We start from the raw sequence: 23,905 nt of genomic DNA, 5'->3' as shown, positions 1-23,905 counted from the left end.
TGAGGGGGCAGGGGGGTTACGGATTGAGGGGGCAGGGGGGTTACGGATTGAGGGGGCAGGGGGGTTACGGATTGAGGGGGCAGGGGGGTTACGGATTGAGGGGGCAGGGGGGTTACGGATTGAGGGGGCAGGGGGGTTACGGATTGAGGGGGCAGGGGGTTACGGATTGAGGGGGCAGGGGAATTACGGATTGAGGGGGCAGGGGGGTTACGGATTGAGGGTCAGGGGGATTACGGATTGAGGGGGCAGGGGGGTTACGGATTGAGGGGGCAGGGGGATTACGGATTGAGGGGGCAGGGGGGTTACGGATTGAGGGGGCAGGGGGGTTACGGATTGAGGGGGGTTACGGATTGAGGGGGGTTACGGATTGAGGGGGGTTACGGATTGAGGGGGGTTACGGATTGAGGGGGGTTACGGATTGAGGGGGGTTACGGATTGAGGGGGGTTACGGATTGAGGGGGGTTACGGATTGAGGGGGGTTACGGATTGAGGGGGGTTACGGATTGAGGGGGGTTACGGATTGAGGGGGGTTACGGATTGAGGGGGGTTACGGATTGAGGGGGGTTACGGATTGAGGGGGGTTACGGATTGAGGGGGGTTACGGATTGGGGGGGTTACGGATTGGGGGGGGTTACGGATTGGGGGGGGTTACGGATTGGGGGGGGTTACGGATTGGGGGGGGTTACGGATTGAGGGGGGTTACGGATTGAGGGGGGTTACGGATTGAGGGGGGTTACGGATTGAGGGGGTTACGGATTGAGGGGGGTTACGGATTGAGGGGGGTTACGGATTGAGGGGGGTTACGGATTGCGGGGGGTTACGGATTGCGGGGGGTTTACGGATTGGGGGGGTTACGGATTGGGGGGGGTTACGGATTGGGGGGGTTACGGATTGGGGGGGTTACGGATTGGGGGGGTTACGGATTGGGGGGGTTACGGATTGAGGGGGGTTACGGATTGAGGGGGGTTACGGATTGAGGGGGGTTACGGATTGAGGGGGGTTACGGATTGAGGGGGGTTACGGATTGAGGGGGGTTACGGATTGAGGGGGGTTACGGATTGAGGGGGGTTACGGATTGAGGGGGGTTACGGATTGAGGGGGGTTACGGATTGAGGGGGGTTACGGATTGAGGGGGGTTACGGATTGAGGGGGGTTACGGATTGAGGGGGGTTACGGATTGAGGGGGGTTACGGATTGAGGGGGGTTACGGATTGAGGGGGGTTACGGATTGAGGGGGGTTACGGATTGAGGGGGGTTACGGATTGAGGGGGGTTACGGATTGAGGGGGGTTACGGATTGAGGGGGGTTACGGATTGAGGGGGGTTACGGATTGAGGGGGGTTACGGATTGAGGGGGGTTACGGATTGAGGGGGGTTACGGATTGAGGGGGGTTACGGATTGAGGGGGGTTACGATTGAGGGGGGTTACGGATTGAGGGGGGTTACGGATTGAGGGGGGTTACGGATTGAGGGGGGTTACGGATTGAGGGGGGTTACGGATTGAGGGGGGTTACGGATTGAGGGGGGTTACGGATTGAGGGGGGTTACGGATTGAGGGGGGTTACGGATTGAGGGGGGTTACGGATTGAGGGGGGTTACGGATTGAGGGGGGTTACGGATTGAGGGGGGTTACGGATTGAGGGGGGTTACGGATTGAGGGGGTTACGGATTGAGGGGGGTTACGGATTGAGGGGGGTTACGGATTGAGGGGGGTTACGGATTGAGGGGGGTTACGGATTGAGGGGGGTTACGGATTGAGGGGGGTTACGGATTGAGGGGGGTTACGGATTGAGGGGGGTTACGGATTGAGGGGGGTTACGGATTGAGGGGGGTTACGGATTGAGGGGGGTTACGGATTGAGGGGGGTTACGGATTGAGGGGGGTTACGGATTGAGGGGGGTTACGGATTGAGGGGGGTTACGGATTGAGGGGGGTTACGGATTGAGGGGGGTTACGGATTGAGGGGGGTTACGGATTGAGGGGGGTTACGGATTGAGGGGGGTTACGGATTGAGGGGGGTTACGGATTGAGGGGGGTTACGGATTGAGGGGGGTTACGGATTGAGGGGGGTTACGGATTGAGGGGGGTTACGGATTGAGGGGGGTTACGGATTGAGGGGGGTTACGGATTGAGGGGGGAGAGGGTAGGGGAGTGGAGGCTTCATGGTGATAGGGCAGGGATGGAGGGGCCGTTGGGGGAGTAGGGCGGGGTGCAGTGGCCGTTGCGGGGTTAGGGTGGGGTGGAGGGCTTATGGAGGGTGGTACATAACTATCTTAAAGTGGGGGTTGAGGAAAGCACTGATGACCTTGCTTCACGGGGTGCTCTAGATGAGAAACAGGCTGTTCAGCCCATCTATCTGCACTGTCCCATTGATTTGCACTGGGACTTTGCATCTTCTTTTCGTCTCCTTTACATTCTTCCCTGCAGATGTTATACTCCTGAAGAACCCCATTTGCTCCATGTTGCCTCTACCTGCTATACATCCCTCGCTTCTTAACCAAATTCCCACTATACCTCGAAAAGCACATCCCGTGCCTGCGAATTTCCATGGAGCTGAGAGTTGGTGCCATACAGGTAACACACAGCGGATCCGTACGGGAATTCAGTCATTCCAGTCCATTAAGTAGGTCTTCTGATGTTCAAATTGTTGACGGAGGCCCACTTCTTTGTGCAGTTCCTCCACCTTCTCTGCACCTGTTTTGCTCCCAAAACATTCGTACCACAAGCCATTTCACAGCCAACTCCTGGTACGGTTACGAGCAGCACCAACGTTGTGCTGACCCGTGGAAACCTGCTCCACTTCAGTCATACCCATAACCCACCATTTTTCCTTCATCCACGTGTCTGTCTAAGAGTTTCTTAAATGCCCTTAATGTTCCAGCCTCCACCACCATCCCTGGCAAGACATTCCAGGCCCCCAAAACTCTGCATAAAAACCTTATCCCTGACGTCTCCCCTAAACTCTCACCTCCTCACCATGTCCTCTGCTGTTGGCTGTTTCTGCCTCGGGAAAAACGGTTCTGGCTGTCCATGTTGTCACAGTGCTGTTGTGCAATATACTGGTCAGACCTTTTTTGCACCAATGGTATGGTAGCATGAGAGAGAGGACAGAAGAGACACACTGACAAGTAGGGCTGGAGTTCGGATAGAATTTTTCTTCCTGGAATGCAGGAGCCAGAGGGACCTCATAAAGGCTAATAAAATCATGAGGGGCATAGAGGAAAGGCATGCTCATAACCTATTTCCCACAGTAGATGACTCTAGAACTAGGGCACAGATTTAAGGTGAGAGGGGGAAACTCAAAAGTGTTCTGAGGTATCTTTTTTTCTCTGGAGTGTGGTCCAATTCTAAAATGAGCTGCAAGAAGAAGCTGTACAATTACAAGGCTCAAAGCTATTTGGCCAGGATTATGGACAGAAAGGGTTTGGGTGGATATGGCCCAAATGGCCATGGTCAGTGTTGAGGAGTTGGGCTGAAGGGCCTGTTATGTATTGGCTAATCCCAGGAGTGTGTAGTAGGACAAGGTGAGGGAGCTTCACCCTGTGTCTGACCCTGGGAGTGTGTGATGGGACAGTATGGAAGGAGCTTCACTCTGTGTCTAACCCTGGGTGTGTGCGATGGGAAGGTGTGGAGGGAGCTTCACTCTGTGTATTACCACGGGAGTGTGTGATGGGACGGTGCGGAGGGAGCTTCACTCTGTGTCCAACCCCGGGAGTGTGTGTTGGGATGGTGTGGAGGTATTTCCTGTAACTTCACCTGTCCTCCGCTGGTTTAATTGGAATACCTGTGGGTGCGCAGCCTTCAGTCTAACAGCCTTAGTTTCATAAGAGGCTGCAACGATTCCCGGCAACTGCTCTCAAGTCCGGTCAATAACCATTTGAAGGCAGCAGCAGTATGATGCTGCCAAGGACACGGCAGCAGTTGTGTTGCTGTCTGTCTCTGGACAGCTGAGGGAGCCTTGACCTAGCCTCACACACCACCTGGAACCACCGGACGTTGCTGAATGAATCCAGGGCAGGAGAATGGTGGTCCCACCGCTGCACACACCCCCTCATCCACACCGCCTGTACCCTGTCCTCAACACCTCCATCTGGATCTCCCCCTTCCTTCTCCATAGGGAAACCCACTCACCAACCCCCCCTCCCCAAAACCCAACTCTCTCCACCCCCCTCCCCCACTGATAACCCCCACCTCTACCCCTAACCCCACCCCACCCCCACCCCTGCATCACCCTGACACATTGAGTTTGGGAGGAATTATTTATTTGTAACATTGGTCACTCAGAGTCACAGGTCGTGGACCCAGGGGTCAGCTTCCCAAAAATGGATGAGGGCATGTGACCCAGGGTGGGGGTCAGTGTGGGAGGGACAAGAGCAAAGGGGGTGGAGACTAGTAACTGGCACTGACAATGGGACCTGTTCATTGACCACCCCCCCCCCCCCCAGAACCTGTTCACTGATCCCCGGACCCCCTCACTGACTCTGGGACCTATTCACTGATCCCTGGACCCCCTCATTGCTCTCCCCAGGATCCCCTCTGCCCCCCAGATCCCCTCACTGACCCGAGGATTCCCTCATTGCACCCCATCACTCTCATTCCCTGGAATCCTCCCGGGACCCTCTCACTCCACCCTGACTCTTACTGTCCCAGGGACCCCCTCACTACCCAAGACCCCCTTCCCAAAATCCCCTCACTGGCCCAAGAATCCCTTCCCCAGAACCCCATCATTGCCCCCAGGACCCCCTCACTGCCTCCAGGATCCCTCAGACCCCACACTACCTCCTGGATTCCCCCAGGACCCCCTCATCCCCCCCAACAATTCCTTCCCCAGACCCCTAACTCCCCCGGGACCCCCTCATTGGGCCTATGGCCATACTAACCTGAAAACGCCCAATCTCATCTGACCCTCTCACTGCCATTGAGAACCCCTCACTTCAGATAGTCGCTGTCCCGGGACAGCTGCTGCTCCTTGACCTTGGGCAGCAGGAGCCGCAGGTCGCCAAGCAGCCTCTGCACAGTGGGCTGCTGGAAGGGGGGCAGGGAGGGGACAAGTAGTCCCTGTAGGGCAGCCTCCTCTAGGAAAGGCAGCACGGGATCCAGCCTGTACAGGTGCTTGCACTGGACCCCGAGCACTGCCAGCTTGCCCTGCCAACAGCTGAGGAAGTGCCTGCAGTCCCGTAGCCTACCCTGTGTCTCGGCCAGGACCTGTCGCTGCCCCTGCAGCCTCTGCTCATCTGCCTGACTCTCCTGCAGCTTCCTCTCCAGCTCCTGGGCCTGGCCTCGTAGCTCGGGCAACTGCAAGCCGAGCTGCAACAGAAGCTGCTCGTCCTTGGAGATGCTGGAGTGCAGGACTGAGCGATCGTCCGAGGTCACCGTCACCTGCGTCTTGCTCAGCTTCCGCTCCTTCTCAAAGGCCACCGCCATCGGGATGCCTAGGGGGAGAGGGAGGGGGGAGAGGTGCCAGAATGAGAGGGGAATCACGACCAACCACTGTTCAACTCCCACCACCATCAGGATCCTTGGGAGGAGAAGGGGGACCAGAACAACACTCTCTTTGCATTCCACCACCATTGGGATCTAAGGGGGTGGGGTGGGGACAGAGTGAGAGGGTACCATGACATCTGTCATAGACTTTTAGAACTTTCTAAAAGTCCTTCTATTGTGTTCTGAACTACTATTCTCCCTGGTCCATCCTTCTCCCATCCACATACCTGAACAAATTCTTCTTAAATGTTAAAATTGAGCCCACATTCACCACTTCAGCCGGCAGCTTGTTCCACACCCCCACCACTCTCTGTGTGAAGAAGTTCCCCCTCATGTTCCTACTAAACTTTTCCTTTTCACACTTTATAAACTATTGTCAGCCTCTATTGCTCTAATTTGTCAAACCTTGCCTTGAAGCTCATACCCTCATACTTTATAACCATATAACAATTACAGCACAGAAACAGGCCAATTTGGCCCTTCTAGTCTGCACTGATCCCAGTACCCTCCTCTAATCCCACTTACCAGCACTCAGCCCATATCCCTCCATCCCCCTCCCATCCATATACTTATCCAACTCTTTCTTAAATGACAAAACTGACCCTGCCTCCACCACCTTTCCCGGAAGCCCATTACACACAGTAACCACTCTCAGTAAAGAAGTTCCCCCTCACGTTACTCCTAAACCTTTGCCCGTCAACTCTCAACCCATGACCTCTTGTATCCATCTCTCCTACTCTCAATGGGAAAAACCTTTCCATATCAACTCTATCTATCCCTCTCATTATCTTAAACACCTCGATCAAATCCCCTCTCAGCCTTCTACATTCCAAGGAATAAAGACCTAATTTGCTCAATCTCTCCTTGTATTCCAGATGTTGAAACCCATGCAACATTTTTGTTAATCTCTGCACTCTCTCTATCTTATTAATATCCTTCCTATAAATCGGTGACCAGAACTGCACACAGTACTCTAAATTTGGACTTGTACAGTTTCATCATTACTTCCCAACTCCTATATTCTATGCACTGATTTACATAGGCCAGCATACTAAAGGCCTTCTTCACAACCCTGTCCACATGCACTCCTACTTTCAGGGAACAATGCACCGTCATTCCTAGATCTTCCTGCTCCACTGTGTTCTTCAATGCCCTCCCATTTAGGTCTTGCTTTGATTATTCTTTCCAAAATGAAGCACCTCACACTTATCACCATTAAACTCCATCTGCCATTTTCTGCCCACTCCTCTAAGCAGTTTAAATCCCTCTGCAATCTTTGAAAATCCTCTTCATCATCCACAATTCCCCCTATTTTAGTATCATCTGCATATTTACTAATCCAATTTACCGCCCCATCCTCCAGATCATTAATATATATGACAAACAGCAATGGTCCCAATACTGAACCCTGAGGTACACTGCTTGTCACTGGCATGACAAACAATTATCTACTGCTACTCTCTGGTACCTTCCTTCTAGCCACTGTTGAATCCATTTGACTATCTCCAAATTAATACCCAAGGACTTAGCCTTCAGAAGTAACCTCCCATGCGGAACCTTATCAAAGGCCTTACTGAAGTCCATATAGACAACATCCACTGCTCTACCCTCATCAACATTCCTAGTCTCCTCTTCAGAAAATTCAACAAGATTGGCCAAACACAACCTTCCACACACAAATCCGTGTTGAATGTCCCTGATCAGACCCAGTCCCTCAATATATATATATATATATACACTATCTCTAAAAACGCTTTCCATCAATTTACCTACCACAGACGTCAAACTTACAGGCTGATCATTTCTAGGCTTGCTCCTCGAACCATTTTTAAACAAAGGAACCACATGCGCAATACGCCAATCCTCCGGCACGATACCCGTCTCGAATGACATTTGAAAAATCACTGCCAGAGCCTCCGCTATTTCCTCACTAACTTCTCTCAAGGTCCTGGGGAAAATCCTGTCAGGACCTGGAGACTTATCCACCTTTATATGTTTCAAAAGCTCCAGTACTACCTCTTTCTTAAATACTATAGTCTCTATATATACCCCCTTTGCTTCCTTTACCCTGCACAGTTCAATATCCTTCTCCTCGGTGAATACTGAGGAAAAGAAATTGTTCAAGACCTCCCCCATCTCTTTTGGATCCACACACAGTTGTTCTTTCTGATTCTCTATTGGACCAATTTTATCTCTCACTTTCCTTTTGCTATTTACATATTTGTAGAAACCCTTTGGATTTATTTTCACCCTGCTTGGTATAGCCACCTCATACCTTCTTTTACCTTTTCTCATTTCTTTCTTAAGATTCTTTTTACATTCAATATGGTACCCAAACAGCTCCTTTTTTCCCTGTTTCTTATATTTATTGCAATACTCCCTCTTTTTTTGAACCAATATCCCTTGAGAACCACGGCTCTCTCAAACTTTTGACCTTACCTTTCAACCTCACAGGTATATAAAGATTTTGTTCTCTTAAAATCTCTCCTTTAAAAGACCCTCCATTTCTCTATTACATCCTTCCCAGAAAACAAATTGTCCCAATCCACCCCTTGTAAATCCTTCCGCATCTTCTCAAACTTAGCTTTTCCCCACTCAAAAACCTCAACTCTGGGCCCAGACCTATCCTTTTCCATAATTACCTTGAAGCTAATGGCACTCTGATCACTGGACCCAAAGAGCTCGCCCACACATACCTCTGTCACCTGACCCATCTCATTCCCCAACAGTAAATCCAACACAGCTCCCTCTCTAGTTGGTACCTCCACATATTGATGTCCTCTGGTTTGTATCTCACCCACCCTCAGTGGAAAAAGGTGACCTACATTTACTCTGTCCTCCTCATAATTTTAAATACCTTGATCAAATCTCTCCTCATTCTTCTACTCTCCAGGGAATAAAGTCCATACCTGTTTAAACTTTCCCTGTAACTCAGTTCCTGTAGTCCAGGCAACATCCTAGTAAATCTTCTCTGAACTTTTTCCATCTTATTGATATCTTTCCTGTAGTTCAGTGTCCAAAACTGCTCACAATTCTCCAAATTTGGCATCACCAATGTCTTATGCAACTTTACCATAACATCACAACTCCTGTACTCAATACTTTGATTTATGAAGGCCAACGTGGGAAAGTTGTGCCTCACGAGCCGAATTGAGTTTTTTGATGAGGTAACAAAAGAAATTGATGAGGGTTGGGTGGTAGATGTGGTCGACATCGATTTTATTAAGGAATTTGACAAGGTCCCCACTAGAGACTCATCCAGTAAGTTATGAGGCTTGGGATCAGTGGAACCTTGGCCGTGTGGATAAAAAATTGGGTTGTAGGAAGAAAGCGGAGAGTAGTAGTGGAAGGAAAGTTTTCTGCCTGGAGGTCGGTGACTAGTGGAGGGGCTGCAGGGATCTGTTCTGGGACCCCTGCTCATTGTGATTTTTATAAATGACCTGGATGAAGAGGCAGAAGGATGGGTCAGTAAGTTTGTGGATGACATGAAGGTTGGAGGAGTTGTGGATGGAGTTGAAGGTTGGCATAGGTTATGAGAGGATATAGACAGGATGGGGAGAAGAGGCAGATGGAGTTCAATCTGGATAAGTGTAAGGTGATGCATTTTGGAAGGACAAACCAGAAGTCTGAGTCCAGGGTTAATGGTCAGTTACTTAAGAGTTTGGATGAAAAGAGGGACCTTGGGGTTTACATCCCTACATCCCTCGAGGTCACCACACAGATTCATAGGATAGTTAAGAAGTCCTATGGGACACTGGGATTTATTAATAGGGGGATTGGTTCAGGAGTAGAGGTTATGTTACAACTCTACAAATCTCCGGTGAGACCACAATTAGAGTATTGTGTTCAGCTCTGGTCACCTCATAGGAAGGATGTGGAAGCTCTAGAGAGGGAGCAGAGGAGATTTACCAGGATGTTGCCTGGATTGGGAAACAAGTCTTATGAGGCAAGGTGAGCAGAGCTGGGAGTTTTCTCTTTGGAGCGAAGAAGGATGAGAGGAGACTTGATAGAAGTTTACAAGATTATGAGAGGCATCGATAGGGTGGACGACCATCGCCAGGTTCCCAGGGTAGGATCAGCAAACACCAAGTGAAATTTAGGCGAGATGTCAGTTTTTTTACACCGAGAGCTGTGGGGGCCTGGAATGCCTTGCTGGTGATGCCTTGCCGATGATGGTGGTGGAGGCTGGAATATTTAAGAGACTCTTAGACAGACACATGGAAGGAAGGAAAACAGAGGGTTACGGGGTCGGGAGGGTTTCATTTTTTCAAGAGAGGTATATGGGTCAGCACAACATTGAGGGCTGAAGGGGCTGTACTGTTCTGTAGAGTTGTATATTCTATGCTTTCTGCCAAAAGCTCTCTTTACAACCCTGTCCACCTGTGATGCCATGTGCAGGGAATTATGTATCTGTATTCCCAGATCCCTATGTTCTACCGCACTCCTCAGTGCCCGACCATTTACCATGTACGTCCTTTCTTGGGTTATCCTTCCAAAATGCAACATCTCCCACTTGTCTGCATTAAATTCCATCAGCCATTCTTCCAGCTGGTCCAGATCCCTCTGCAAGCTTTGAAAACCTTCCTCACTGTCCACAACGTCTCCAATCTTAGTGTCATCTGCAAACCTGCTGATCTAATTTCTCATATTATCATCCAGATCATTGATATAGATGACAAACAACAATAGTCCCAGCACCGATCCCTGAGGCACCATGAGTCACAGGCCTCCAGTTGGAGGGGCATCATCCACCACCACTCTCCAAACTCTCATGAAGCTTTTGTTGAATCCATAAACACTGAATGACTGGACATTCCTGACTAACCTCCTACGTGGGACCTTGTCACAGGCCTTAATAAAGTCCATGTGGACAACATCCACAGCCTTTCTTCCATCCACCTTCCTGGTAACCTCCTCGAAAATCTCTGTCAGATTGGATAAACACAATCTACCATGAACAAAGGCATGTTGACTATTCATATATTTCTATCCAATCTCTAACCCTAACCCAATAATTTACTTAAAACTGATGTCAGGCTCACCAGCCTGTAATTTCCAGGGTTACTTTTAAACAACGTTAATTACCCTCCAATCTTCCGGCACCTCACGCATGGATAAGGACCTTTTAAATATTTCTGCTTGAGCCCCTGTAATTTCTACACCAGTCTCCCTCAAGGTCTGAGGCAATATATTGTAAGGCCCTGTGGATTTATCCATCCTTATTTGCTTTAAGACAGCAAGTCCTTCCTCCTCTTTAACCTGTACAGGTTCCATGACCTTTCTGCTTGTTTTCCTTCCTTCCCACGACTTTGTTCCCGTTTCCTGAGTGATACTGATGAAAAAAACATTTAAGATCTCCCCATCTCTTTGGCTCCATACAAAGCCGACCACTCTGATCTTCACGGGGACCAATTTTGTCCCTGACTATCCTTTTGCTCTTAATCTACCTGTGAAAACCCTGAGGATTTTCCTTCACGTTGTCACCAAACCAACCTCGTGTCTCTTTGATTCTTCCTGATTTCTTTCTTGAGGTTTTTCTTTCATTTTTTATTCTCCTCAAGAACCACATTTGCTCCATGTTGCCTAGCCCTGTTCTCCCCCTCTCTCTTCTTCCGAACCAGATCCCCAATATCCCTCGATAACCAATGTTCCCTCTGCCTGTGAACCTCGCCTTTAATCCCAACAGGAACATATAAACTCTGTTCCCTCAAAATTGCACCATTGAAGATCTTACCTCGCACGTCCTTGCCCAAACACAACATCCCAATCCACACATTCTAGATCCTTTCACATTTCCTCAAAATTGGCCTTTCTCTAATCCAGAATCTCAACCCAAGGCCCAGACCCATCCTCCTCCATAATTAACTTCAAACTAATGGCATTAGGATCACTGGACACAAAATGTTCCCCTACATGTATTTCTGTCTCCTGTCTTGTTCGTTCCCTAATAGGAGATCCAGTATTGCCCTCTCTCTAGTTGGTTCCTCTATATATTGATTTAGAAAATTTTCCTGAGCACATTTGACCAACTCCAAGCCGTCCAGCCCTTTTCCAGGATGGGAAGTTAAAATCTACTATCACAACCTTGTGTTTCCTGCAGAGGTCTGCTATCTCTCGACAGATTTACTACTCCAATTCTCGTTGACCATTGCGAAGTCTATAAAACAACCCCATGAGTGTGGTTATACCTTTCCATTTCCTCAGCTCCACCTATATGGTTCCAGTAGACAAGCCCTCTGGTCTGTCCCTCCTGAGCCCAGCTGTGATATTTTCACTGATGACCAATGCCCTTCCTACCCCACATTCTATCATGTCTAAGACAACGGAACATTGAGCTGCCAGTCCTGCCCCTCCTGCAACCAAGTTTCACTAATGACCACAATGTCATATTTCTACATGCCAACCCACGCTCTAAGCTCATCTGCCTTTCCTACAATACTCCTTACATTGAAATAGATGCACCTAAGAATATTTCCACCACATTAACCCATTGACTCTAACGGTGCATGTAATTTTCCAATCATCTTTTCGCTCACCATTAAGAACCCTGGTGTGGGTCTGGGGTGGGGGTGGAGAGTGAGTGTGAGGTGTCTGGTCAGTGTTGACAGGTTGGTGTTGACTGGTAGCGCTGACAGGTCAGAGGTGATCAGTTGATGCTCATCAGCAGTGGTGACTGGCAGGTGGTGACCTTCCCTCCGCCAACCCCCTTCTGCTCACCCCTCAACCCATGCCCTCACCAATGCCTGCATCTCTTCCCCTCCACTCCCCCTCCTCCCCTCTTTTCACTTCCTTATCCCCTCTGCTCCTCCCCTTCCCCTTCCTTTCTCTATCCTCCCTTCTCCCTCTTCCCACACCTCCGTCCTCTCCCCTTCCCTCCTCTCTCCTCCCCTCTCACCTTCCTCCTTCTTCCTTTCCTCTCTCCCTCACCCCATCCCCCTCTCCACCATTCTATTCCCCTCCCCACCCCTCCCATTCCCCTCACACCCTCCCCATCCCTCCCCTCTCTCTCTCCCCTTACCCAGCCTCCAACCCTCCCCCCACCCATGCAGTGCCTATGGACTTACCCACGCAGGGTAGCAGAAAGCTGAGGCCGATGCCCACATCGCGTCCAGTCTGTTTCTCTCCCACTTTGGCACGCGCGGACCTCAGTGCGTCATCAGCCTGGCGCAGGGAGACCGTGTTGGTCTGCAGGCGTCCGCTCGCTGCTTCCTGCTCGCTCTCCAGTTGCCGGAGCCGTCCCTGCAGCTCCTGCAGCCCCTCCGACTGCCTTCTGTACTGTTGGCCCACCTGCCCGTGCTGGGCCGTCGCAAGCTCACACTGTCTATCCACTTGGTCACACAGACCATCCGTCAACGCAGCCGCCAGGTCTGCCTCCTTGCCCGACAGCTCCACCTGCCCCTGGATTCCAGCCACGTCCAGCTCCTCGCCTCTCTGCTCCCCTGTCACCAGCGCAGCCTGCAGCACACACAGTAGCGCCGACATGCTCTTCACAAAGTGGGGCAGCGCACGCTGCTCAAATGCACGCTCTGGTTCCTCCTCCATGTTCGCTGCAGGGAAACACAGGCCACTCAGTCTGAAGCAGGGAGGGGGTCACCCAGAGCAGCACCCTGAAACACTGTTCAAACACAGTCCAAACACAGTCCAAGCATGCCCAAACACAGTCCAAGCACGCCAAAACACAGTCTAAACACCCCCAAACACAGTCCAAAGTCTGTCTACAGTCCGAACACATCCAAGTACAGTCTAAGCACTCTCAAACACAGTCCAAGCACCCCAAACACAGTCCAAGCACTCCCAAACATAGTCTAAACACCCCCAAACACAGTCCAAAGTCTGTCCACAGTCCGAACACATCCAAGTACAGTCTAAGCACTCTCAAACACAGTCCAAGCACCCCAAACACAGTCCAAGCACTCCCAAACATAGTCTAAACACCCCCAAACACAGTCCAAAGTCTGTCCAGTCCGAACACATCCAAGTACAGTCTAAGCACTCTCACACACAGTCCAAGCACCCCAAACACAGTCCAAGCACTCCCAAACATAGTCTAAACACCCCTAACACAGTCCACAGTCCAAACACAGTCCACAGTCCAAACACAGTCCACAGTCCAAACACAGTCCACAGTCCAAACACAGTCCACAGTCCAAACACAGTCCACAGTCCAAACACAGTCCACAGTCCAAACACAGTCCACAGTCCAAACACAGTCCACAGTTCAAACACAGTTCAAATTCCTCCAAACATTGTCCAAGCACTGTCCAACGCATAATCCAGAGTCCAAAGGCAGCCACAAACATTAAAACAGCCTCAAATCCAGTGCAAACAGTCCCAAATATTGAACCATCTCCAAATGCAGTCTAAATACAGTTCAAGATCCAAATGCACCCTCAAACGCACTGGAACAAGCCCAAACACGAGCCAGTCACAAACTCTGCCAAATGGAGGAGAGAACAGAGGGAAAATGGCGACAGTGAATGAGATGGGGGAAGAGGAGAGAGAGAAAAGGAAGGAAAAGGATGGGGGAGGAGAAAATGAGGGGAAGAATGGGTAATGGAGAGAAAGTGATCAATACGGGGAAGGGGAGAGGGTGGGGTGTCTATAATGGGGCGGGGGAGAATGGGGAGGAGAGGACGAGGCGTTGGGACGGCGGTGGAATAGAGGGGGAGGGGGGCTCGGTCCGAGAGGGTGGGCTGAGGGAGAGGGAGGTCGGATACAGAAAGGAGGAAAATGGTGGGGAGAGATGTGGGCAGAGAGTGAGACTGGGGGGTGGGGGGTGGGATGGCGAGGGGGGTGAGAAGAGGGTATCGGCCCGGACACCGGGCGTTGGGGGATTCCAACCTGTCCGGGTCCCGTCACCCGCAGTGGGACCGAGGCGTTTGCCGTGAATGCCGGTGGCATCCATCAGCGCTGTCCGCTGCTACCACCATCTCCCCCCATCCCCATCCCCCCATCCCCATCCCCCCATCCCCATCCCCCCATCCCCATCCCCCCATCCCCATCCCCTCATCCCCATCCTCCCATCCCCATCCCCCATCCCCATCCTCCCATCCCCATCCCCCATCCCCATCCTCTCATCCCCATCTCCCATCCCCATCCTCCCCCATCTCCATCATCCCCCTCCTCCATCCTCCCCCTATCTGCATCTTCCGCCCCCATCTTCCCACCTCCTCACCCAACAGCCCGGGTACCTTCCTGCGCCACGCTCTCGCCGCTCATATCCACCTGTCCCGCCGACGCTCCGAGCGGGCGCTGAAGGCGGGGCGGGGAGATCACGGCGACTTCCTCACTCACACAGCCAGACTCTGACCCCCAGACATCTGGCCCAGCCCTGACCCATCTCATCCCTCACCACATCCCCTCAACTCCCACCCGATCCACCCCACACACCCATCCCAGCCCCGACCCTAATCCCGACCCATCTCAGCCCCGACCCTAATCCCGACCCATCCCAGCCCCGACCCTAATCCCGACCCATCCCAGCCCCGACCCTAATCCCGACCCATCCCAGCCCCGACCCATCCCAGCCCCGACCCATCCCAGCCCCGACCCTAATCCCGACCCATCCCAGCCCCGACCCTAATCCCGACCCATCCCAGCCCCGACCCTAATCCCGACCCATCCCAGCCCCGACCCTAATCCCGACCCATCCCAGCCCCGACCCATCCCAGCCCCGACCCTAATCCCGACCCATCCCAGCCCCGACCCTAATCCCGACCCATCCCAGCCCCGACCCTAATCCCGACCCATCCCAGCCCCGACCCATCCCAGCCCCGACCCTAATCCCGACCCATCCCAGCCCCGACCCTAATCCCGACCCATCCCAGCCCCGACCCTAATCCCGACCCATCCCAGCCCCGACCCTAATCCCGACCCATCCCAGCCCCGACCCTAATCCCGACCCATCCCAGCCCCGACCCATCCCAGCCCCGACCCATCCCAGCCCCGACCCTAATCCCGACCCATCCCAGCCCCGACCCTAATCCCGACCCATCCCAGCCCCGACCCTAATCCCGACCCATCCCAGCCCCGACCCATCCCAGCCCCAACCCTAATCCCGACCCATCCCAGCCCCGACCCTAATCCGGACCCATCCCAGCCCCGACCCATCCCAGCCCCAACCCTAATCCCGACCCATCCCAGCCCCGACCCATCCCAGCCCCGACCCTAATCCCGACCCATCCCAGCCCCGACCCTAAACCTAAACCCTGACCCGAGCCAGAGCTCTAGCCCTGTCCCTGACCCTGACCTTGACCTCAGCCCTTCCGTGACAAGGATAGACGCCCAGGTCCCTGCCGATCCGACCCTTCCCCGTCCCGTCCCCCATTCACACACTCTGTTCCCGGGGAGCAGTGGCAGCGCCGAGGGAGGGGCGGGGGGGGGAGTCCAGCTCCGGCAGGCAAGGAGGTCGTGTTCCCACCGGGGGGGGGGGAGGAAATGGGGGGCTTCTCACACCCGCCCCACCTTTCTCCCCTTTTTGTGATTCCCCCTCTCTTTTCCCATCCCCCCGCTTCCCCTCTCCTTTCTCTGCCCCCTCCCCCTTCTCTACCCCTCTCTCTCCCCACCCCATCATCCCACCCCCATTTCTCCCCATGGCTTCTTTCTCCCCCCACCTCTTAACTCCCCTGACTACTGGCTGCCGTCCGGGGAAGGTTGTTTCTTTCCATCGGTCACAGGTCGAGCTCCGGGGAGTTTCCGACGGGAACCCGCTCCGCGCAAAACAACAGCTCTGAGCCAGCGCAGAGCGGGCGGGTCCCGGTGTCAGGACGGGTCACTGATCCCATCCCTCACCTCACAAACCCCCCCTCACCCCACCCTACCCCTCACCCTCCTCACCTCATCCTACCCCCCACCCTCCTCACCCCACCTACCCCTCACCCTCCTCACCACACCCTATCCCCTCATCCTCCTCACCTCATCCTACCCCCCACCCTCCTCACCCCACCCTACCCCTCACCCTCCTCACCTCACCCTACCCCCCACCCTCCTCACCCCACCCTACCCCTCACCCTCCTCACCTCACCCTACCCCCCACCCTCCTCACCCCACCTACCCCTCACCCTCCTCACCACACCCTATCCCCTCATCCTCCTCACCTCACCCTACCCCCCACCCTCCTCACCCCACCCTATCCCCTCACCCTTCTCACCCCACCCTACCCCCCACCCTCCTCACCCCACCTACCCCTCACCCTCCTCACCACACCCTATCCCCTCATCCTCCTCACCTCATCCTACCCCCCACCCTCCTCACCCCACCCTACCCCTCACCCTCCTCACCTCACCCTACCCCCCACCCTCCTCACCCCACCTACCCCTCACCCTCCTCACCACACCCTATCCCCTCATCCTCCTCACCTCATCCTACCCCCCACCCTCCTCACCCCACCCTACCCCTCACCCTCCTCACCTCACCCTACCCCCCACCCTCCTCACCCCACCTACCCCTCACCCTCCTCACCCCACCCTACCCCTCACCCTCCTCACCTCACCCTACCCCCCACCCTCCTCACCCCACCCTACCCCTCACCCTCCTCACCTCACCCTACCCCCCACCCTCCTCACCCCACCTACCCCTCAACCTCCTCACCACACCCTATCCCCTCATCCTCCTCACCTCATCCTACCCCCCACCCTCCTCACCCCACCCTACCCCTCACCCTCCTCACCTCACCCTACCCCCCACCCTCCTCACCCCACCTACCCCTCACCCTCCTCACCACACCCTATCCCCTCACCCTCCTCACCTCATCCTACCCCCTCACCCTACCCTTCACCCCACCCTACCCCTCACCCTCCTCACCTCACCCTACCCCCCACCCTCCTCACCCCACCCTACCCCTCACCCTCCTCACCACACCCTATCCCCCTCACCCTTCTCACCCCACCCTACCCCTCACCCTCCTCACCACACCCTATCCCCTCACCCTCCTCACCCCACCCTACCCCCCACCCTCCTCACCCCACCCTACCCCTCACCCTCCTCACCACACCCTATCCCCTCACCCTCCTCACCTCATCCTACCCCCTCACCCTACCCTTCACCCCACCCTACCCCTCACTCTCCTCACCTTACCCTATCCCCTCTCCTTACCACCCCACCCTCCTCACCCCACCCTACCCCTCACCCCCACCCTCCTCACCCCACCTTACCCCTCACCCTCCTCACCTCACCCTACCCCCAACCCTCCTTACCTCACCCTACCCCCTTACCCCTCATCCTACCCCTCACCCCACCCCATCCTACCCCCTCACCCCACCCCCTCACCCAACCCTTCACCCCCTCGACCTTGACCCCCTTCACCCCCACCCCTCAATCTAATGACCCCAGCCTCACCATGTGTTGTGTATATTATAATTGGGGGGAGGGTGCAGGCAATAGGTATAACAGGGTATTCCCATCACCCACAGCGTTACTCTCCACCCACAGTTACCCTACCCACAGCATTACCCTCCCCCCTCACACCACCACCCACAGTTATTGGGTGTTTTTAAGGGAAAGATTGATAGGTTCTTGATTAGGTTACAGGGAGAAGGCTGAGTGGGAGAATGGATCGGATCATGATTGAATGGTGGAACAGACTCGATGGGCTGAATGGCCTATTTCTGCTCCCGCCTTATGGAGACACGAGCAGGTGTGAAATGGATGGATATCGACCATGTGCAGGAAAGGAATTAGTTAGGTTGGCATCATGGTTCGGACAGGTGTGATGGGCCAAAGGGCCAGGTCCTGTACAACAGCAGGGAAATCCCTGTAATGTGACAACCTCGCCTGTGTGCGCCATGGGCCAGGTAGTTGTCTCCGGGGAGTTCGGAGCTAAACGTGCATTTCCAGAACATGTTGTGGAAAAAGACGCATTTGCTGTCTCGAAGTTTTGAAGGTGAGGTAATCCCCAGGGCAGACGAGGTGTCTCCCAGAATGCGAGGGAGGGGAGGAGACTGCAGGCATTCTGACAGAGATCTCAACTATTCTCTCATCACAGAAACGTCCTGTTTACTGGGGAAGGATAACTGTGTGGTCCCTGTACTGAAGCAGGACAACGGCATTAACCAAGCCCTCTGTCACTGAAGGATGATGGATCCACACTTGGAGAGGCAGGGATTAATGAAAGATGGGCGGCTTGGTCTCAGAAAGGGGGCTTGGTCAGGATGGAAGGGTGTCCCCTTAGAACAGAGACGTGAAGGAATTTCTTCAGCCAGAGGGAGGTGAATCTGTGGAATTTGTGCCACATGTGGTAGTGGAGGTTGGGTCACTGGGTGTATTTAAGGGAGAGATTGATAGGTTCTTGATGAATCAGGGGATCAAAGGTTATGGGGAAAAGGCCGGACAGTGGGGTTGAGTGGGGAAATAGATCAGCTCATGATTAAATGGTGGGGTAGACTTGATGGGGGTGAATGGCCTATTTCTGCTCCTATGTCTTATTTGGAAGACTGTGTCCCCAAATTATAGGAAGGATATCAATAAAGGAGAGAGGGTGCAGAGAAGATTTACTAAAATGTTGCCTAGATTGCAGTATCTAGAATACAGAGAAAGATTGAGTAGACTGGGTCTTTATTCATTGGAGTGAAGAAGGTTGAGGGGGGATTTGATCGAGGTATTTAAAATGAAGAGGGGGAGAGATAGAGTAGATGTGAATAGGCTCTTCCCCTTGAGGGGAGGTGAGATTGGAACAAGGGTTAGGGGTTAGGTTGCAAAAGTTTAGAAGTAACATGAGAGGAGGCTTCTTCATTCAGAGAGTGGTGGCTGAGTGGAATGATCTTCTGGAAGAGGTGGTCGCAGCAGGGTCAATTTTGTCATTTAAGAGGAGGTTGGATGAGTACATGGATGTGAGGGGGTTGGAGGGTTATGGACAGGGAGCAGGTAGGTGGGAGTAGAGCAGATCACTTACATCGGTGCAGACTTGAGGGACCGAGATGGCCTGTTTCCGTCCTGTAATTATATGATTATGGACTGAGCAGACTGAATTTTCCACATGGTAACCCAGAGCTCTTAAAAGATGAAAGACAAGTCAGTAAACTGTATCTGAAATCTGGTATCCGCGGAGACAGCGGATGTTGGAATCTGGAGAAACACAGCCTTTCCTGGAGGAACTCAGTGGGTCGCACCTTGAGTGTGGCAGAGAGACTCAGGTCAGAGACAAGGGCCAGAACCTTCATCAATTCTTCTTCAAGCATTTCGACCTAAATCATCGACTGCTCCTTTTCTCCCATGGATGCTGCTCGATCCGTTGTGATGCTGTGTGTCGGGCAGAGGGTGATGGCGAGGGGGTTTCTGTGATGGTCATGGACCACAGGGATGTCATGGTTGCCCGTGATGGGCTGGGAATGCTGGCAGAGTGACCAGGAAGCCCGGCCATGATGAAAGTGCACCACGTTTGGCGCAGCCATCAGGGCAATGCCTTTACAGTGCCGACAATCAGAACAGGGATTCGAATCCTGCGCTGTTTGTAAGGAGTTTGCACATTCTCCTCCTGTCTGCTTGGTTTTTCCCTGGGGGCTCCAGTTTCCTCCCATGTACCGGGGCAGTAGGTTAATTGGGCGGCACGGGATCATGGGCTGGAAGGGCCTGGTACTGTGCTGTAGGTCTAAAAATACAGCACGGTGCCAGGCCCTTCTGGCCCACGAGCCCGTGCCGCCCAATCACACCCAATTAACCTGCCTCGTACGTTTTCTATCACTGCCTAATCAGATCCTCCCCCGTCATCCGCGCCGAAGCCTCATCCCTCCAAAGTTTACCCCACCCTCCCAACGTCTCTGCGGATGGCTCTGATCTGTCAGTCGAGCTTGGCCGGGGCAATGGTTGATGGGTTCAATCCCGATCGGTGTGAGGCGATTCACTGCGAGGACTGATATTAGCCCAGGGGTGGTGGGGAGGGGGGAGAGAGGAGGTATCCCTCAATGAAGGGGATATTTAAAACCACCGGGCTTAGATGTGTTGATAACCGGAGCCTGTTCCCTGGTGGTTGGGGGTGGGTTATGGTTTAAGGTGGGAGATTTGAACAGGATCACACAGGAGAATTGGTATCTGGAATGATCCACAGGGTGGAAACAGGTCCTTTGGCCCATCCTGCTCATACCGACCAAATTCTCCCACCCACCCACACTAGTCCCACTTAGAACCATAGAACATTACAGCACAGAAAAAGGCCCTTCATCCCCTCTAGTCCATGCCTCATCCCACTGACCTGCACCCAGTCCATATCCCTCCATACCCCACCTATCCATGGACCTGTCCAAATGTTAAAATGGAGCCCACATTCATCACCAGCGGGCAGCTCGTTCCACACCCCCACCCCTCTCTGTGTGAAGAAGTTTCCCCTCATGTTTCCCCTAAACTTTTCCCCCTCCACCCTTAACCCATGTCCCCTGGTTTGCATCTCACCCACCCTCAGTGGGAAAAGCCTGCCTCCAAACCCTTCCTATCCATGGATCAGCCCTAATGTTTCTTATACATTGCAATAGCCCCTGCCTCATCCGCCCCCTCTGGCAGCTCGTTCCACACCCCCACCACCCTCTGTGTAAACCAGTTTGTTGGAGATAGGGTTAGGAGCAAACATTTCAGGGCATCTGGTTTAGTCCGGGGCACAGAGAGCATGGAATTAACACAGCCTCAATGGCCAGCATAGATCAATGGACCAAATGGCCTGTTTAAATATAAATTTAGACAGACAGCTCAGTAACAGGCCCTTCAGCCCATGAGCCCATGCCCATTAACCTATACCCTTTGGTCCGTTTTGGAGGGTGGGAGGAAACCAGAGACCCCAGTGAAAACCCACACAGACATGGGGAGAACATGCAAACTCCTTACAGACAGCATGGGATTCGAACCGCACCCGGTCCTGATCACTGGTGCTGTAACAGTGTCATGCCAACAGTTCCCCCTCAAATTAGGTATCTACGACATTGTGGTATATAGGTTACAAATGGGGGAGACAGGAGACAGGTGAAGGGGCAGTGATCCAGAGCTCAGGGTGGGGCAAGTGGGTGGTGGTGGGGGATGGGTGGGAGGGGTAAGATGGTGCCAAAGGATGAGACAACGACTCTCTCTCTCTCTCCACCCGAAACATCCATGCAGAATTACACATGAGGATCCCACCTCACTCACTACCCCCTCCTCATTCACCCTATCCTCATTCACCCTATCCCCATTCCCTCCTCCCCTCCCCCAAACCCCCCTCACACCACCCCTCCCCCTTGCAACACTGCTCTCCCCCTCACACCACCACCACCTTCTCCTCACACCACCCCCACCTCCTCATGGCTCCCACCCCCTCAAACCTCCCCCTCCTCCTCACACCACCCCTCCTCCTCACACCACCCCTCCTCCTCACACCACCCCTCCTCCTCACACCACCCCTCCTCCTCACACCTCCCTTCCCCTCACACCTTCCTCCCCCTCACAACCCCTCTCCCTCCCCCCTCATATCCACCTCCTCTTCAAACCCCCACCCACCCACTGCACACTAACTGAGGGGGACTGTACACGTGGCTATGGCCAAACCCCTCCACCCACCCCCTTCACCTCCCACATCCTCCCATACCTTCCACTCACCCCCTCCTCCCACTCCATCCTCCCACTACATCACACTTACCCAGAGGGAAGGCTCTCTCCACCGAGGGATCTCTCCACTGAAGGGTCTCTCTACCAAGGGATTTCTCCACCAGGAGACTCTCCACCAAGGGATCTCTCCACCAAGGGCTCTCTCCACCAAGGAGTCTCTCCACTGAGGGCTCTCTCCACCGAGGAGACTCTCCACCGAGGGATCTCTCCACCGAGGGATCTTCCACCAAGGGATCTCTCTACCGAGAGGTCTCTCCGAGGGCTCTCTCCACCGAGGAGACTCTCTACCAAGGGATCTCTCCTCCGAGGGGCCTGAACCAAGGGGTCTGTGGCCCTCTCCCCCTGTCCTGTCGTTCTCTGAGAGAGGAGACCAGAGCGTCTCTGTATCTGCGCTCTGCTGGCTGACCCCACCCTTCGAGTATGCGTTTAATTAAATTGTGGAAAGCTACCACAGGAAATGGCAGCAGGAAACAGCGAGGGAGAGAGAGGCGCAGAGATTGTTTCCTCGCCTCCAGCCCACTCAAGTTTGCAGACCATGGCAGAGGCCATACAGGGAGAGCCAGGACTTCATGGCAGAGGGGGAGAGGGGCAGGCATGTCTGAGCTCACTCTTCTCCCCAAAATCCCATGGCCAGACCCAGGAAAAGCTGGCAGAGACCAGCCTGGGTGGGACAGCTTGATGGGCCGAATGGCAGCTCCCCCTCCCTCAGCCCCAGCCCTAGGGCGGAAGGATTACCCTGACCCTCTCCCCCTCTCCTCCTAACTTCCCTCCCTCAATCCCTCTCTCCTTTTACCTCCCTCAAACACCCCCTCTCCTCCCACCTTCCCTGCCTCACACTCCTCCCTCTTTCCCTCCCTCACACTCCCCCTCTCTTCCCTCCTTCCCTCCCTCAACACTTCCCCTCCTCCATCCTTACTCTCTCACTCTCTCCTTCCCTTCCCTCCCTCACTCCCCCTCTCCCCACTCTCCTTTTCCCTCTCTTCTCCCACCCCCTTCCAAACTCTTTCCCCATCACCTTCTGCCTGAACCCCTCCTCTCCCACTCTGATGGTCCCTCCCTTTCCACACCCAACCCCTCCTCTCTCCCTCAGTGCACCTTCCCCTTCCCTCACCCCTCGCACTGACCCCGTCACACAGGATCACCCCTCCACCTGTTGGCCAAGGCGTCAGATTTTGAGATCCCAATCCCCATAATTCCAATCACCGTGATCCCAATCCATTAAAATGTCATAGAACAGTATACCAGACCCAGACCTCTCGGTCCTCGTCTGCCCCCTCCCCTCCACTTCAACCCCCCACCACTTGCCCCTCCTTTTCCCTCTGCCCCCTCTCTCCTCTCTCTCCACCCCTTCCCCACCTCCGCCCTCCTGTCTCTCCTCCTCACCTTCTCCTCTCTCTTGGCCACCTCATCCCTACCTCCCACCCTCCATCCTCTCCATCCACCTCCTCCCTTCTCTCCCCACCTCCTCACCTATTCCCCCCTCGCCAGGTCATCCCACCTCCCACCATCACTCCTCCCCCCTCAACTCCCCTCAACTCCACCCCTCCCTCTAACCCCCTCCTCTCCACTCCTTCCCTCCACCCCTCTCTCCTTTCCATCCATTCCCCCTTCCTTTCCCTCCACCCCTTCCTCTGCTCCTTCTACCCTCTCCCTGCCAGTCACCCTCCCCACCTCTTCGCCTGGTCAGTCCCACTCTGCCTCTTGCCCCTTTGATGTGAGCAAACTCCTTACTGAATGCCTTCCCGAACTGTGATGACACCTCCTCGTGGCCCACTTACCCCCTCCAGTTCAGAAATTCCACAGCCCCAGCAGATTCCTCTCCTGCGAGTTTTCCTTGGTGACCTCCGCCCTGATCCGCCTTA

General features: G+C 53.9%; 1 protein-coding gene across 6 annotated transcripts; it reads right to left on the bottom strand.

Annotated features, from left to right (window-relative positions):
- Positions 1-4,836: 4,836 nt before the first annotated feature.
- LOC138760274 (BICD family-like cargo adapter 1) lies at positions 4,837-22,458 on the bottom strand. Of its 6 annotated transcripts, XM_069930623.1 has the most exons (4): positions 22,075-22,458; positions 19,372-19,412; positions 12,548-13,030; positions 4,837-5,431 (listed from the first exon to the last, which is right to left on the bottom strand). In XM_069930623.1, exons 3-4 carry the CDS (start codon positions 13,023-13,025, stop codon positions 4,929-4,931), a joined length of 981 nt encoding a protein of 326 aa, XP_069786724.1. In that variant the 5' UTR covers positions 13,026-13,030; positions 19,372-19,412; positions 22,075-22,458; the 3' UTR covers positions 4,837-4,928. The 6 variants fall into 6 exon arrangements, with proteins under 6 accessions (XP_069786724.1, XP_069786725.1, XP_069786727.1 ...); XM_069930624.1 differs by lacking the exon at positions 19,372-19,412; XM_069930626.1 differs by lacking the exons at positions 19,372-19,412; positions 22,075-22,458 and adding an exon at positions 16,097-16,205.
- Positions 22,459-23,905: the final 1,447 nt, after the last annotated feature.

This window comes from Narcine bancroftii, chromosome 4 (genome assembly GCF_036971445.1).
Source record: "Narcine bancroftii isolate sNarBan1 chromosome 4, sNarBan1.hap1, whole genome shotgun sequence".
NCBI lineage: Eukaryota > Metazoa > Chordata > Chondrichthyes > Torpediniformes > Narcinidae > Narcine > Narcine bancroftii.
The sequence above is the reverse complement of the archived record's forward strand: the minus strand, read 5'-3'. Positions and strand labels throughout refer to the sequence as shown.